The 18,206-nt window shown below is 44.1% G+C and overlaps 1 protein-coding gene across 1 annotated transcript; it reads right to left on the reverse strand.

Moving 5' to 3' along the window:
* Positions 1-946: 946 nt before the first annotated feature.
* Positions 947-5,273, reverse strand: SPSB1 (splA/ryanodine receptor domain and SOCS box containing 1; the record flags this gene model as incomplete). Its single annotated transcript, XM_082009436.1, has 2 exons — positions 947-1,074; positions 4,580-5,273. The coding sequence occupies 2 exons, from the start codon at positions 5,271-5,273 to the stop codon at positions 947-949; spliced, it is 822 nt and encodes a 273-aa protein (XP_081865562.1).
* Positions 5,274-18,206: the final 12,933 nt, after the last annotated feature.

The raw sequence follows: 18,206 nt of genomic DNA on the forward strand, positions 1-18,206 counted from the left end.
CTTCACATGGAACATTGGCCATACAGAAAGCAGACCTAAGATGGCTAAGAGGACCTATATCTGTGTAACAAATCTCAGCTCATATAGCCTGTCTCACCCTATTGCAGAAGTTTGTCCCTTCCCTATCCCCACATCAGCAAGGAACCCCTGATCCCAGACTAAAACCTGCAGTTTTAATTCAAGAAAGAGAGCAGGTGAAAACATGACTGCTCTATCAACTGAGTCAAACCCACTAAGAAGAGGCAGAACAGAGAATGGATCAGGAGAATTGAGAAAGCCATGGTGATAAACAGGAAAGCAGGATTCACTGTCTATGAAATGACATTAAAACATAGTGACAAGTCCTGGCAGAGACAGACATCAGCAACATAACCACCTTCTCCAAATTAAGAAGTGTCCCAGTGGAAACATTCTTGGTTTTGGTGTTTCAGGATTAGGGGGTGGGGTTTTTTTGGTTTTTAAAAACTCAGCAATAAATTCTTCTTGGCATTTCAGATTCTTCCCAACTCTGCTGGCCACACTGGGCCTTTCCATTCTTAGAACCTGGTCTTAACACTTCTACTCCTAATGCCTTCCATTTCCCCAAATTATGTTCTTCACTTTAGTTGGTACAGAAAAATCATTCACTCCTAGGCTCTACAATCCAAAGGATGCAGTACAGCCTTTTCTCAGGAGAAGCAGGGAAGCACAGAGCTTCTGTAAGTGTTCCTTTTGTAAGTGTGCAGGGGAAGTGACTTCCAAAGAACAAAACACTCAGTTTTGAGTAATCTCAGGATTACTGGAGAGCTTGCCAATAAGGGCACATGGAGACTTAAGCAGTGGCAAGAATACTTTGGCCAAGGAGTTCCAACAGTAGCGATGACATGATGGTGGAGAACCCACTGCCCAGTGGGTCAGCTCCAGATATTTTGCCTTGGTTCCAACTCTCTATCCTTGAACATGAAGGTCATTGGTAGAGCAGGTAACTCTTGAGGGAGGCTGGTAGTGGCAGTGTGGGGATCTCATTCAGTCTTTCTTTGCCCAGAGCAAGCCTCACAGCTCGCCGACACAAGTCCATCAAAGGCAGTGGTTCAGCTGGGAAGAGAGACCCAAGACATTAACATCCCAACTCACAAGTTACACATTCATTTTGCTAGTTCTAAAAATCCTCCAGAAAAGATTGAACAAGCAAAGTGAATGCCTGGCACATTTTGCAGGACCTAAGCCATTCAGCATTCACATATCAGCAACTTCAACTCAAACACAGAGGCAGAGCATTATGTTTCTTTAGAGATTATTTAATCCATACATGTGTGTGAATGAAAAGATACTAGAATCCCCAAATGGAAGTTCCCCTTCTGCAATACCATTCAAGTCAGAACACATCTTCTAGGCTGTGACTCTAAATGGCAGTGTCCAAACACCTATGTAAGACATTTGCTTTAGGAAGACTGCAGCAAACAGTTTGATAGCATCATATGATATGTTAGAGAGTACCATGATTTGTTTCTTATATAGTAGGATATAAGAGCTGTCAACCCCTTCATTTGTACTACCTACTTCCCATGAAAAACAAAGCCATCCATCAAAGCTTCATGTTACTACTTGTATTGTAGTATTTTCCATTGGAGGATTCTGTCCTTTATTATAAACCTGGGAAAGATAACAGGCTTTTGGCTATCATTTTTGCATCCTGTACTTATAGACACTGAACAAGATAATACTAGTTTTTCAGGAACGGCCCTTTGACACTGAGGAGTCATTCACAACATACAGGGGACTAAGGTTAAAGCCAGAGTCAACACATCACAGCTGCACAGGAGGAAGACACAGATTAGTTCCTCACACTTTCTGTCGCTAAGTCTGTCAAAGCTCACAGTTTGCTGCTCAAGCTTGAGGGGTTTCTCCTCCCCCAAGAGAGCGCTAACACAAAGACACCCCAAATTAAGCAGATAACTGGACATTCTTCTAATAGCCTGACGGCTCAGCATGCACCATTAGAAAGCTTCCTTTACAGACATCTTGGGCTGAACACAGACACCTAAAAACGTCCACAGGAATGGAAACATTTGACTGAGAAGCTGCAGTTTTCAGGAACCTTGATAGATGCCAACAGCTCTAGCTTCCACTACTATAAGCCAAATTAATCTGACTGTTCATGCAGCTGTTTTAAACTGCTGAGAGACAGGAAAACCTTAGTTTCTGTGAGCACAGGCATGTTACTGCATTTTTTTAACCAGAATTCATTTCATCAATAAGCTGATTACAAGTCCCTTACTTCCAGGTTCAAAGGTAACAGCTAACATTGAAAAGCTCAGAGAAGAGTGTTGTCAGTAGCCTCTCATCAGGCCACTCCCAATGCTCCTTTGGAAAAAGTAAACAGTCATAATGTTCCACATAGAAAACACTTCCAGTGAAAAGTAGAGAAAGCTGATTTTTATATAATTGTTGTCAAAAGGTCTGTGAGAAGGAGTTTGTTAGCTGAGGAGAGACTTGGTCAGAAAGTCAGAAAATGCACACTTGAATTGGTCTGTCTCCTCCTCAAGTTAGCAGCCAGAGTTGAACTAATGCCCTATTCCCCCACTTCTCCTTCCCTGCTGTGGATCACCAGTTATTACCTGCTCCACGGGAACCTGAGTGGAATGCCTTTTCTAGCAGTCCTCCAAAAGTTCTCCCAGTACCTGAAGCATTAATTATTCCTGAGGAATCTTACCTCTATATGCACACCTCTTTTTGCTGCCTCTTCTCCAGGGACAAGTCTCTACAGCTGCACTGCACATCTCTGCTCTGGCTGTGATACTGCCAGAAAAGCCTATTACTGGCAGCACTCCTTTGGCACTTCCCAATGCAGCTTATTCTTAAACCACTGGGGTACAAATATGCTGTATTCAAAGTCTGTCCCAATTCTTCCTGCTCCATATGGGGACAGTTGGGACAGAGGCATTGTCTAGCCAACATCCCAGAGGACAAGAGGCCCTGACCTTCAAAGCCTACAAACATTAACACAACAAATACAGTTTAGTTTAATGACCTTAAAAAGGAGAGGATCTTCTTCCCTCAGAGATTAAGAACAAGAACTTTGTCCTCACCTAGTTTGTACTCCTAACCCAGTCTGACAGGAGACGTTGAGACCAAGAGAGAAAGCACACACATATCTGACCTCCTTCCATTCACAAGCACTACAATCACTGGACAGTGTTGCTATTGAATGCTCAGAAGTGGTTAGAGCCAGACACCTTCTTTCTGTCTGTGCCAAAATAGCATCCCGTCATTCCTGGCCTCCTGCCCACAATTCACTCCTATGCTGAGAGCGCATTACAACCAAATCCAATACTGGAGGTGGCCGTTTCCTTGCTAAATGCACTTCTGTGCCAACAACTCCACAGACTTGCTGGCTTTGAGGGGAGCTGCAGATTTTGGCTTTGACCCTTCAGAAAAACATGGTTTCTGGAGCTGCTGCCATTCTGTAAGCTGTTGTGGCAGAACGCACTAGATTTCTTTCCTTTGGTGAAAAAGTACTCTGCCAAGAGCTCTCTATTCGGTCTTGCTGAGTTGAAGCGTATTTCTCAAAGCACTTGTGGATTTTGGTTCTATCCCTTTGCAAGGCTTTCCTTTTCCAGCTCAGTTTTTCTGGTGCCCAGTGTCAGCTTTGTTGTACTGCATGTCACTGGTGCCAGGGGTTTGCCATTGCAGGCCCAGCATTAGAATATGTTCTAAGCACAAAAAGGCTATAGTATCCTATAGCCTTTGGGCAGACACTGCTCTGAAAAGCAGGGGAAACACTACTCTTTTCATATCAATACTGCCAAATTTATTTCATTAACAACATAAATCCAGATTTTAATCCACTTCCTTCACCTCTCTCCTCCACCCTACCCAGAGGACTGAGTCACAGTCTGGCCCAACGGGAACTTCTGACTATGAGAGATAACAGACTTTAGCACATTTGCACAGCCAAATTTATTACTAAGCTTAGCTAGAGATTGATGTCCCTGTTAGTAAAAGGCCTGGCATGCAAGTTGGGGGGGCTACAATATCCAGCCCCACATTAGAAGTGAGCGCACCCTGCCCTGAAAGCAGCAGAGAAATGAGCTACTTTTTTGAAAAATGAGCCATTCCCATTTCCTTGGATAGGGACAGATCTTCCCACTCTTGCCTGCAAGGGATTTTTAAAAGTCCCTTCATTAGACATTCAAGGGAGGCGATTGTCCCTCAGAGAGTGTTTCCTATGAAGAGGCACCAGGATTACATTGCCAATAACGCAGCTGTCAGAAGGACATTCCTGCTGATACTTTGGTAGCAATATAGAAAGATTTATCATCTCTAGATAGACAACTGGCATCATCTTCTCCCACCATACTACTTCCCCAAACCCTGCTTGCTCACTGCAGGGCCTTGGTAACAGTGCATGTGTACAGCCAGACAAACCTTTTGAATTAGCCATTAAGGATTCAAAGCCGCATCGAGCAATCCTACTGCTGACAGGAAATCCTCACCTCTCTAGCAAAATGGAAACCCTCCCCAGGATGGTCTAGTAAGCCTGCACTTAAGTAGCACACAGATCTGTGCTGCTAGAACAAATACAAGGATTTATACTCACGGTCAAGTCCATTCAAGTAGCGCATCCGTATTTCACAGTGTCCCCACACTGCGCTTACCACTGGATATAGCTTTTTCCCTTTGAGTCCCCGAAATGCAACACCCATGTATTGCCCATCTACAATGAAGCTCAGTGTCCCATCATCCATGTCCAGAACCACCAGGAAGGAGTCCGGCACAATGAAAGTTTCATCTGGTTCTAAGAAGGCAGGATAGGTTTTACTCGGCTGGTTCTTGCCATCATGGTACAGTCTGTTGCGCCCAAGGTCCCACCCCCAGGATTCATGGTTATTTCCTACAAGCGTTGTGTACCCTACTGAATGCAAAGGGGCTTCTGCTGTTGCCACCCCAACCACAGCATGCGTGCCTCGCTGTCTCATTGCCCACGTGATCTGCCACACATGCAGTCCTCGTGTATATCCCACTTTGCCTCTGATGGCATCTGTACTCTGAGCCACCGGATGCCGGTGAAATATGAGTTTGTCATCCTCTTTCACAAATACATTCAGCGAGCGATCATCATTGTTCCATGAATGCAATAACTGGACTTCATACGATACCGGAGGCATGTCCAGTAGCAAGTCCAGACGCGTGGGTTTGCTGTAGTCAAGTCCTTGGAGTTCCTGTTTCAATGGCCTGTATACAGGGTCCCTCATATCCACAGTCTTTATCCCACCTGTGACCTTCTGACCCATTGTGTGTGTTCTGATTTTGCCTATTTATAGGCTCCCAAGGCAAGCTCATCGATTTTCCCAGCCGCTCCTGCTGTCATTCAGCCCTACAGAAAAGGTTGCTAGGAGACCTTGTCAAGATGTGCACCAGTCAGTATTGCCTAATGGATAGAAAGAAAAAACAAGAGACGAGTTAAACATTAGCACATACAGCCTTGCATGCACCATTTACAGAGCACAGTTTTAATCTGTCTATCCTGACAACTTATCCTTCCTTTCCACCAGGAAAGTAGTGTAATGCAGGCTACTTACACAGTATACCCTGCATAGCAGAGATAGCATATAGATCAAATGGATGCTAAGCTTGTAATGCTCCCTTCAGAAAGGCACTTGAATTTCTGCTGCTTTGTCTAAGGAATTCAGCCACCAGAGATGATCATCTTTACAGTGAGTGCACTGCTCCTTATTACTGCAACACTAAACCTTAAGAGACCACATCTGTATTTAGGCTGCCTCCAGCAAACCTGGCTTTTTCACATCATGATCATCATATGTTCTCCAGGCTGGAAAGTTTGAGAAAAGAGTTTATTCAGTGAAGGACTCAGAACCTAGTACACAGTAATGCTTGAGACTTAATTTTCTCCCAACTGTTTCAGTTGGTAGGAAGACTGAAAACAGGGTCTTGTATAAGCATAATTTTGCCTGGCCTTCCAGCCTAGATCATACCACAAGGTCAGGCTGAGCAAGACATCCCAGTGAAGGCCCCGCCCACTGGTGTTCGCTGCTCCAGCTCCTTCCAACCACCACGGAGAATTTCTTCTGCCAAAGCCACCTCTATAGCTATCCACAATGGAGGATCACACAAGGCTCAGAAAGAGTCCGAAACAGCTTCAGTCAATTCCTCAAAGATAGACCTGTGTTTACAATTGTCTTTGGACCCTGTAGTAACATGCTACAGCTGAAGAGTAGCAAGGGATTTGTTTGTTCAAGTAACTGCTCCGCACAGCTTTAGCCTGAGCTGTCACTAGCAGGAAAGAGTGGCATTACTGAATAAAATTCTTCCTCTGCTGCTCTACAGAGGTTGGAACTAGCCTTCAGAATGCAAAACATTCCTAAGTATAGCTTCCACTATAGGGAAGGGAAAGCAGGCTGCATTTCAGGAGGGATACATTTGTGTTCTAGCTCAAGAGATCAGACTGGCAAGTAGAACAGGCGCTACAAACAGGCCTAGTACTGGCAATGTTTTTCCAGGGTCCAAAACAGCTTATTCTTGTAACACACTAGATTAGCATTTTGTTTTCTCCTAGCTGGTATTCCAGTGCTTCCTCTGCAGTGCTCCCAGATCTGACAGTAGGCGAGGACAACTAAAATTCCAGCCTTCCTTTTTTTGGCTGGCAGTTATAAATGAAGTTCTTGTGGAACTTCTAGGATGTAAGCATCCCCTCGAGTAAAGGCTACATACTGCAGACACACACACAAGTATCGCCTGTTGTTATACAGCCGTAAGTCATTTTCTTCCTTTAGCACAAACAGTTCCAAAAGAGAAATAAAGCATTGAACACAAACCACCTCCCCACAGCAGTGATCATACAAGTTAGAAGCCAGGCAATAAAAATGAAAGCTTCTCCATCTGGAGAGTTACAAACCTTCCACAGATCAGCTGCCAAAGCAGCTAGCAGCCATTGATACAGGTCTGAGGAGATAGCACAGCTTTAGTGGGGTTGGAGAACTAAATACCTTGGAGTGACTGCAAGTCCAAAACAGCAGACAAAACCCGCTGGGGTTTGTCCAGCCTCGGGGGACACCCATCCCAGCCACTATTGGTACTACTGGCCTCACTGAATTACTATAGTCAAGAGAGCAGATAAGCCTGCTGTATGGTTGATCTCAAATGAGCAGCTTCAGCTGGGGCAGGTTCTCTTTTCCAAGAGGAAAAAAATCCAAAGCTTCAGAATCCAGGGGTGAAAGCAAGATTCTTCTCACAATTTAGCAGTTTTCCTTCCAAATTTCAGAGAAACCTCTAAAAAGTTTAAGCTAGTCTGGCTAGAGATACTAGCTCACTTTGCGTACCTCTCCTCCAGCACTGCCCCCACCGAAGTGTCTCTGCTCTCACTCAGCAACACAAACAACCCTCTGTAAGAGTTGCCAAACTGGGGGCAGCTATTAGGAGAATTAGAAGTGGGAGGAGAGTGAACTAGCTTTCTAAGAAAAAAAAGTGTTATTTTAACATTTCCTGAAGTGAGGCAATCACCCGGGGCTCCTGCCAGCTACAGTCACAACACTTACTCACTCACAACCAAGGACCTCATCTGGCATGGAAAATAGAGCATGAATCAGATCTGGTTTAAAAATAAGGTTACTGGACATAAGCAGCAAGGCTTCAGCTAGAAAGTGACAGGGAAGGCTCATGTATGCTGTATGTTAGGGACCCATTCATCAGCTTCCCTACAGGTTTTTACTACTAGTCCAGGGTATGCCATTGGAACAGTGAGCGAACAGTGAGCTCAAATCTGGCAGTTCTTAAGTAAAGAGACAAGACTATTTTTCCTTTCCTTACCCCCCTTCTCCCCCCCGCTGCGTATGGAACAGGAAATGCCTTATGTTCTTTAGAAGTCACATCCCAATGCACTTTACTAGGCAGCAGTATAGCCATTTGAAGTTATTCAGGGACCATAGTTCATTAAACAACTGCCAATTAAATAAGTTCCTACCACATTATCAGCTGGTAAGATAACCGAGACATCCTGCAAGTTAAATAAGTACCACGCACAACATCAAAACAAATCTTGAATTAGGTAAGCCAGCTAGTGAACAGCTGAAAATAAGCAAGTAACAGCAAAACCAATTGAGTGATGTCAAAGTCACTGGAAGCCTGTGCATCACCCTCCCCCAACACATTTAGTTTGTCTGCCCCATGGCTCAGGTGCTTGGGCCCAAGTTATTCCCATAATACACAGGCACTCCCAGCCTCTAAGGCTCACTTGTTCTGTAAGCCTAAGGAACAGCAGTATCTCAAACCAAGGGATCCCAAGAACAAGCCAATATAGACATGAGCTGAGCTGCTGGTGTACAAGTTCAAGTATACTGTTGTAACTGCCTTCCAGAGACTTTGTCACAACATCACAACAAATCTTACAAACCCACCTAGGAAGTTCCTTGATCTACTTTTTCAACTCTGCGCATGCATTGTGTGTAGTTATTCAAGGGTTTAACAGCAGTTTGTCCGAGTCATCCCACTGTCCCATCTTTAACCTCTCATGCCTGTGTACTCAAGTTCTCAGTTTTACACCTCAAAGCTGACACCAACTCTTATGAAGAGATTTGTGAAGTCACTCTAACAAGTGTCTTCCCTTCCCTGAGAAAGGCACATTAATACCAACCAGAAGCAATAATTTTTAAAAAGTTTCAGGGTAAGTCATTTGTTCAGGCTGCAATAAAGACCATCAGGCTACCGAGACAGAAACTAATCATGTGGTGTTCTACAGAAAGAACCAGATGAACTACCTGGCGTTCCTGAGTCCTGTGGCATATGGACCAAGGCTGTCAACAAGGCACTGGCTAAAGCACACTTGGAAGTGTACAGGCAAATTCAGCTGTTGGAACTTCGATTAGGATAATGGAACAAAACATTGGCAGAAGGAGGTGAGGCAGAGAATTCCTGAGCACTGTACAGTACATGTGAAAACACTACATAGGAAGTGAGAACAAAAACAAAAGCAGACCACCAGACTTCAAGAGTATTGGTGCAGACTGCTTTGAAGCACAAAATGCTCAGGAGGAGAGAATACAATTCTGTGCTCTTCGTTAGAAAAACAATGCCTCGCTCATTGTGACTTTTTGCCTCTTGCCAACATAAGCTTCATCATATTTCTCTGAAGGTTGCTGCACCAGAAAGGGAGTCACCACAGTAAAAGACAACAGGGACTGCTTGCAGCACATGTGACAGGATACAGCCTCACTGCTTGCTCCAAAGAGAAAGCAGCCTTTCCTGAACACAAGCACCACTCATCACTGGCATTAGTTATGACTTTTCCCAGCCAGACTACTAACACTAGATGAAGGACAATGGCCAGAATAAAGAGGAGTAAAGGTAAGACAAAAATTGGAACAAAGGGGTCGATTAGAGTGAGAGCAGAGCAGATACCGAGCACCATATGTCAAAATTTGTGTGCAGCATGGCTCCTTATCAGGGCAAGGCAACAATTCCTGCCCACAGCTGGCTCCACTGTTCCTGGCACTAGCCTTGTCTAGAACTGCAGAGTAGCACCTTGCCCTACAGTCAGGAGGTACAATTATGCCCTTTTTTTTTTTTTAAATGAAGAGCATCTTCATGCACAAGACAATGCAGGCACTTTCCCTCAGCAGGACAGATACAGAAAAGTTTACCCTGTTAAATTAATGGATTAATGCCCTGGGCAGCTTGATGAGACACAACCAGCCATAAATGAGGAGATATTCTAGGGAATTAGCTACTTCAAAACCTTTGAACTCTTACAGGTTTAAGTAAAAATGTAAGCACTGAAAGTGTTTTTATCTATCATATCAACAGCTCAGGCTTGCTGCAGTTCTGCTGTGCTTTATAACCATAAGCTCATCCCCATGATGCTCTGTTCTGCTCCCATGCTACTTTCAGTTTTACTGTTAACCTTCCAAGCTTAAAAGCTTTAGAATGAAGTTATAAGAGCATCTCAGAAAAATGTTCACTGCTATTTTCAGTGAGAATTAGATCTGCCCTCAGTGTAGCTATTCGGAGCAAGTAGGCAATTTGCCATACTAGAAGGTAAGACAAGTTTCAAAACAACTGCTTGCTGCAAATAGATGAAGGCAGGAGACAGCAGACATTTCAATGGAAGGTGTCAAAGTCCCTGCTGCCAAATGGGGAGAACACAGCTCTGCAAAGAAAAAAAAAATTGTATATGGCAGAGTAGAGTTGGTGTCCAACTTCTTGTGTTTAGGCATTGACATGAACCAGGCAAAATAACTGCTTACCACAGACCTCTCCAGCTGAGAACTAAGTCATCTTGATTTAGTTCACCAAAATGCCATGTACAACAGAGCAGAGCTATACTCAGGCCCATGGCCGCATCTACCCCCTTCAGCTGGCATTGAACCTCAAAACACAGCCAAGAACCCAGCTAGGCAGATGTCATGCAGGTAGTCTCAACTGTCCACAGCAGGCTATTTTGTCCCCCAGTATGAATCAAGCAACCAAATCTTGATTTCAATTACTTCCCTAATGTCCCCCAAAACCTAGAGGAACAACCTTGCAAACATGAGGCTAAACAGCACCCCTTAAAGAACTCACACAGCTAGATTTAAAAAAAAAAAAGTCATCCACATTCAAAACAAGGCTCTTTATTGCTCCCAGACAATTCCCCTCATCTGAACACACGCTAGAAATGCAATCCAACCTATTAATACAGTGAACTTAAGCCAAAGAATACTCACCCAAGATGCCCTCATTGTTTTATCTGAAGTCAAAAGGCTGTTCCCCTGTTTTATCACACAGTGGGAGGTTATTTCAGGTAGCTACATCTCAAAGTGACATAGGAATTTTTAACAGGCTGCTGTGCAGATTCAGCTCCATTTGGAAGCAACCTGCACAGCAGCAAGAGCCCTCAAAGTCCCAGTCCAACATCTGCACACAGGGCAAAGTATTAGCAGTAGCCATTCAGGAGTCACTGTCACTGCTGGTTCCACTAACCAACACAACTCCTGAGCTGCCAAAGTGGTGCCAGAGACTTAAAATAGCAATAGCTCACAACGAAAAAAATGCAGAACATAAGGATTTCTAGAAGCATCCTCTCCGAAATAAGGGGAAGAAAAAAAAACACCTTACTGGAAGATGCTTGCAGTTGTTTAAGCATCTGTGAGGCACTCAGCCACTGAAAACATCTGTTTTCTTTAGGTTGAATACTAGCAAATCATTTTCCTTCAGCTGCAAACTTCACCAGAAAAAAGAACCAGAAACAATTCAGACAGTTACAAGAAGTTTGATGACTTTAGTTTAGAAAACCCCTGGCTCCTCATAGGTCCTCCCTTGCTCTGCAGTTCACCACCTGTAGGACACCTGTCTGCAACATCAGTTACAAGAATACATGAAGGCTCTGACATTCCACAATTCCTGATCCAGTTTTACTTTAAGTCTATTTCTTCGAGTCAGTTTACTGCAGCTCTATTCATCCTCCCCTCTCCTCCAAATATTTATTGGGTGTACTTCTACATATTAGAGGCCAGACCTTTAAACATCTAGCATTCTCTGGGTGCTCGACAGATAGTGAATCAAAGCCCTACCCTAAAGATTTCCAGCCTGGAAGACACCTCAGGAGAAGGAAAGAAAATATGACATGGTCATTTACTTGCTTACAGCTTTAGAAAGCTGAACTGAAGTATTCCAGACACTACTAATAAGTGAGACTAGAAAACCCACTGTAGTTTTGCTCAGGTTTCTATTACTTTACTAGCAAAACATTAAGTAAACTTGGTCCATTTTCTTGGACTGAACATTCAACCCACAAGCCAATAGACAGAGTTCTACTACTCCTAATTTGCCGACTAACCTGCTGGCAACTTACCTGGGGTCACCTTTCACATCCTTCAGATATGTGCACAACTAGCATGTCAGAAGCTTTCCACAAAGACCCCTCACACTGCCAGCCCTTCTTTAATGTGATCTCTAGAAGCTGCTTCAACACCAGAGATTTTCCCACTCCTCCCTTGGTGTAGCCGAGAACAGATCCCTTCATCACATAGACCTTCTGTAAAACCAAGCTAAAAGCCAAGATGGATCAACAATGCTACAAAACATCCTAACTGGGGTGGAGAGAGAACTCACATGCCTCAAATAGCATTCAAGCTTTAGCCCCAAAGAACCGGGACACTCAATTTTCCCTGGCCTTGATTCTTAGCATCAGAAATATACCACCTTACTTGCACTGTGTATTTCTGCTTACTGCAGAAACTGGCCACAGGAAGGCTTTGACACCCCATCCAGCACTGATGCAATCATTTTACCAGCATTCTGGCTTTAGCACCCTTCCCAGCCCACTAAATATTGATCAAACCTTTGGGAAAAAAGTAAGCTCACCTATGCTGTTAAAGAAGTTTTCCAGTGCTGTGTTAGCAGAGACCAAGCCACTATAGAACAGATGACAGCAACAACCAAACTAAACAACATGGTTAGAGCTAGTTTCGGAGTGTTGCAATTTTGCTTCGATCAGGGCTGGGCAGGCAACCTCTCATTGCACAGCACTGGTTTTGGCAGCACTGTCAGCCTCGCTGCTATCTTGCTGTACACAGAGGAGCCTGCCACAGGGGCAACTTCCTCAGCCCCACCTACTGAAGAGCAGAAGCAGTTTGGCTCAGCAGGTTTAGCTGTTGGCAGGGCTGTATGGCCTCCACAGAAAGTGAAACTGCAGTCACTCTGAGATCACAAGAGGTTGGGCAAGAAAGATGGCACGTGTCCCAGCAAACAGCAAAAAGGAAAATCTTCCAGCAGAGTAAGAGGGCCCCGACAGGTAACGGTGCTCAAGATATACCAGGGATGGTAAGAACAAGACGCTTAGTATTTGGCAATGCTTGATTTACCTAGACTACAACATTAACAAGCCGCCTTGCTAAACAAACAGCCTCATTCATCTACTAAGCAGACACCAAGAGCTCTGCTCTTCTGTACATGAGGCAGCTAGCATAAGCATGCCCACCTTGAGACATACCAGAAAAGGCTTCTGTGCAAGGAAGCCAAGAGCATGTCATCATACAGTGCCTCTAGGACTTGTAACCGCTACGAATCAGCTTGTCTGTATGAACACAGCACTCCAACGTTCCTCTCCTTGGGATGATTCAGGCAGTTTCTGCAGAAGTTTTCTAGCTATTTTTGCTATGTTGAAAGGCAGTGTGATGAAGGCAGCGTGCCCTCTTACATTATGTATGGAGTGTCTGGTTCTCCAAAGCAAAGCACTGAAGTTACCCAGAGCAGCTAAGTAAACTAAAATCTGAACAACCACCACCCATCCTCAACTAAAGGTTTCTTTCACTTTGCTAGAAACCAATTTAAGCAAGTTTCCACTGTCCACCTACCCAGCCAGTTCCTGTTAGCTGCAGTGCTGCATAATCTAGCAGAAAACACTACTAAGCAACAGAAGAGGGGCTACTTTGCAAAAGTATTTTTAATGATAGAAGCAACTCGGACAAAATGAGTTCCCCAAGTTCCTGCCAGAGATCTCTCCCATTAAAGGGCTAGTTACAAATGGCAATTCTGGTTGCAGAGAAACTAAGATATTTCTTTAAGTGAAAAAATTGAACTCAGGCTAGTTTTCCTCACAGAGCAAGTTTAGTGGATGTTTCAGAAAGGTCATTAGACTCTTTACAGCTCTGTAAAAAGTAGCTCCCAAGTACCTGACGAATGCCAACTGCATGTTGAAGACCAGGCACAATGCTTCCTCAAGGGTCTTTCAAATAGCTTCTCAGAGGCAGGTTCCAGCCATTCGCCTGCTCTGCAATGCCATCTTTGGTGGGCATCAAGTCTTAAAATTGTCAAATATTTGGAGTTAAGTTCTCCTTTTCACTCAAACCCTGTACTTAAAGTGACAGACTCTTCCCTAAGAAGTCTTCAGAACTACAGTGGAATGTGTGTTCTTCCACAGCCTCTCCCACTTACGCTTAACATGTACTCACAGGCACAGCACTTAAGATCAGCATGCCACATTGGACATAATGGCTCTGTCCACCGGCACTATCCATGACCTTTCATCCATCCCACATGCCTGAGAATACTTTGTAGTGTACCACAGAAAGGGTTGCTTCGTAACAGAGGTTGGGCTGGAGACTTTCCTTGCTTAAAGGACAAATGGTAGTAAAAACATCTCATCAGGACCTTTTACCTCCCTTGAGAAGCCGAGCAAGCCAGCGTGAGTGCTAGTAATCTGCATCCATAAAGCTGGGATCAGCTTTTGGGAAGACTCAGTCACTGCAAGCCATTATATATAAGCCAGTGCATGAGGCACTGGTAGTCCATCTTCCTATGGTCAGCCTACTTAGACCGGTACTCTAAAGCAATTCTTTCGTACCTTTTCCAAAATGACCCTGAGGACACTTTGTCCTCAGTATTCTGGGGACAGCAGCATTAGAAAGCTATGTAGGTTAAACAATTACTAGCTTCAGACCTCTGTGTTACCAACGGCACAGTTTCTCCTTATCCCCTTGTCTCATGTCTATTTCCTTTCCACCCTTACTCATGGTCTGTGGCCTTTACAGAGCAAAAACTGTGTTCAGGTCAGGACAATGAGACTCTGGCTAGAAATCGCTCATTTATTGGTAGTATCACACAGATGTTAAAAGCAGTTAAACAATTTTCTCTGGTTTCCCAGTATGCTAGTTGTACAACAGACATTTACCCCGAACACATATCCCTAACACCACCGATCACTGCCACACAGACATACAAGTACCTGTACTGCAGAGTAAGCAGTATTATATGGCATAACAAGGGTTGCTAAGTTGACCATGGGGCCTGAGAGAAGCCATGGTAAAGTATATACAGTGAGTAGGAGCTGACTGAACAGGCCAGAAAGCCAGCAACTAAAGCTTAAATCCATAAGACAGGATGGAGTCCTGAGTTTACCATCCCACATTGAACTGACAGCTCTGCATCTTAGCTAAGCAATGAGAAATTTAACCAGAGTCCCTTCCCATGTCACACATCTGCAGCTGCAAGCACTGACCTTCCTTACACCTCTCCCCTTTGCTCCTTTCTATCTTCCTGCTGGTCTAGAATATTTGTTTGTAGCCTACTGGTGAAATGCTATTTTCCAGAAGCAACTTTAAACTCTGAATGCTAGCACATATTTACAGGTAGCTGTTACAAGCCTAGAAGACTGACTTGATGAACTAGGGTTCCAGGTAGAATTCAGGTAGAATTCAGCATCTGAATTGTCACAGGCTCAGATGACAATCAGCTTAGCCAACAGCCTCACCATTTGCCTGTGGCTCTCAAGTCAGCAATACTTACAAATGAATTGCAGACATCACTTGTTTTTAATGCAGAAGTTGTGGATAGGCTATAGTGGGGACATACTGCTGAAGATCAGATGTGTCAAGTTCTGCGTTGAGCCATAGATCTGCACTCCAGACAAATTCTTCTGGAGGAAATAGCAAAACAGCTGTGGTTTCACAGTTAGGTCCAAGCTGAGATAGCACCTGTACGTGGTGTTATAGGAGCAGGAAGATCCCTACAGTTTCCTTCCTCCTGTGAGGAGGTACAGGAGATTTCACAGCAGGGGCAAAGCAACGCAGTCACTGCAGATGGAGAGCCTGGAGATAAAACTAGTAAGTTGTTGCAATTACTACGCCCTTATGTACAGCTCTATTTCCTCTCAAAAGTGCTTTGCACACAGTCATCAGCACAGCCATTCTGGAGTGCAAGCTGTGTACAGCTGATGCACTGGTTTAAGCAGCTTATGGGAGGCCACAGCACTCCAGCTACAACATGTTCCACCAGCACAGCAAGTTCTGTATGCTCCAGCATGCAGATACCCATTCAGAGAACACAGAGCACCAGAGCAAATGTCTTCTAGACCAGGCAAGACACATCCCACACACCAGGTTCTCATCTCACTGATCACATTTGGTAGTCTTTTTTTAGCTCCTGGTACCATCTCCAGGCTAGATCCACCAGACAAGTGATTCTTTTCCTTGTTGCTTGTGTCAAGAATCCATTTTCTGGCAATGGAGTTTGTTTGTATTGACATTAAGACTGTTTGATACAACTAAGGAAGGCTGCTCCCAGGTTGCTTCAGCTGCAGTCTTCACCTTAAGAAAAAGGCACTAGTGTCTCAGAAGAGCTTATTCCAAAGAGAACAAACTAGGCTAGCACAGAGATACCAACTGCAGAAGTCACCTTCAAAAGGCACAGGCTTTTCACAGTTCTGATTTCTTTACATGCTCTCAAGAGATGGCTCTATGATCTGCTTGTGGACTAAGTACTATGGGAAGTAAGTCACACAGGTAGCAGGAAGAAAGGACGCATGCAACCTTTTTTCATCTTGTGCAGAGGTTCACCCCCTCACCTTTATACCTGTGCAACCACCTTCAACTATTTTTTCCTTATGTTATTGAGACTTCACATGTAAACAAGCACTGCATCCAGAGGAAGCATCACATCCCTGTAAGGCTGAAATCTGTGCTTGGCACATTGCAAACACAACCCCCCCCAGTTTTATAAACAAGCTGCAATTGAAAGACTAGTTTGTGGGACTGAACTACTAAGCGTGCTAACAGTACTTGTGTTAGAACTTCCCTGTGCTTTAGCAGCCAACTCCATGCTGCTTTTCTACCACATTCTTAAAAGGAAAGAACAGCACAGTTTTAAAAAACTCTTCCTCAGCCAAAGATTATACTGAGGCTTCTATTTAGATACCATATAATATTAGCCTTAGATAAAAACTATTAGGGAATGGAGCTGTCATCTTATTTGTACAAAAGTTGCTTAGCAGCTACAAGACAGCCAAGTACTAATGCAGCCTGCAGGACCTGTAGATCAGAAGGACCTCAGGAAGTAGTCCCAGAGTCTTCCAAGACTCTCCTCAGTCCATCCTCACAAGAAGTCAAGAGAAGAATAGGCTTCCCATTCAAAAGCATTTCAAACAGAGTGACTAGGTTGGTCAGCTACTCAGCTTTTGTTGAAAACTGATCTGGAAGTGGGAAGTAACTGTTGGTAACAGTTTTTTCTTCCTCCAGCTCTTCCCATCCCACTCCCTCATACTGCTGCACCAATGCAAGCATCAGTGCAACCACACACTGAAGACAGAATTGGGGAACCAATCCAGGATGATATTGTTCCCCAAGCAGTTTCACTGCTCTGTGCCACAGACATTTGCCCCAGCTCACAAGAGGAACAGAAGCAAGCAGCAATTATTTTGACAGCCACTAGCCTCCAGAAGCCATTCAATAGGTGGAGTAGTAAACTGTTCAGCATTGGTGTTTGAAAAATAAAGTCAGCACCTGGCCAGGTTGCCAGCTCTGCCTAATATTTCTCTCTCCTTCCCTCCAGCACTGGGCTGTAGCATCCCAAGACAGACTGCATTTAGAAAGGCATTTCCTCCACAATTAAGCCACCATAAATTTTAAATAGTAGATGTTTATGTTCAGAGCTATTTGCATTAAAGCCCACATAATCTGTAACAAGCCACCCTCTTGCACAAGAGCTCCCTGCTTTATTTCCTCACTTACTAGTTTGCAGCCTATACAGCCCACTGTCAGTCCCTCATATCCATTTAAGTATCTCGATTCATCAGCTTTGTCTGATAATCAGTAGATGGGGAGGGGAGCAGTGGGTGGAAAGAATGAAGCTTGATGTTTCTACCTCTGTCCAGAATTTCCATTCCTGTATCAGAAGTTCTTTTTTGCTATGACTGCAAGATTGGCCAACAAAACATGACAACAGGACAAAGGTTTTGGTAACAAAGTGCTGCTTTACTCTTGAAACAGTTAACAATGAATCACTGTGGTTTAATGCTAGCAGCGGCTGCACTGAAAGAAATCCATGTTAAAAATTCTCAGTAGTCACCTACCAAAACTCCCCTTCTTGTCTGCTTCCTAGGTAACAGCAGGGCAGAGCAAAGACGCTTGCACAGCCACATCTTGTGCTATCCTTTCCCAGTTCATGAGGGTCAGCCTCTTATTTTAGCTCTCCTTTGCCTAGAAGAAATTTTTAGAAAGCCTTTCTCATATGCTATGTGTTTGAAGGAATGGGGGGAAGCAATATGGTTGGGCTTGTGAGTCATAGGCTTAAGAGTAAGACTAAGGTATCGCAGTTGATGGAAGTGCTGGTTTAGAAGTCCTTCAATTTTTTCCAGGATAGCTACTGTGCTATTCAGTGGGCAGAATAAGGCAATGCACAACATGTCCATGAACAGAGAGCCCATCAGGAGTTGAATGAAGTCACCTAGTACACACCAA

Source organism: Phaethon aethereus (assembly GCF_964289735.1).
Source record: "Phaethon aethereus genome assembly, chromosome: 21".
Classification (NCBI taxonomy): Eukaryota; Metazoa; Chordata; class Aves; order Phaethontiformes; family Phaethontidae; genus Phaethon; species Phaethon aethereus.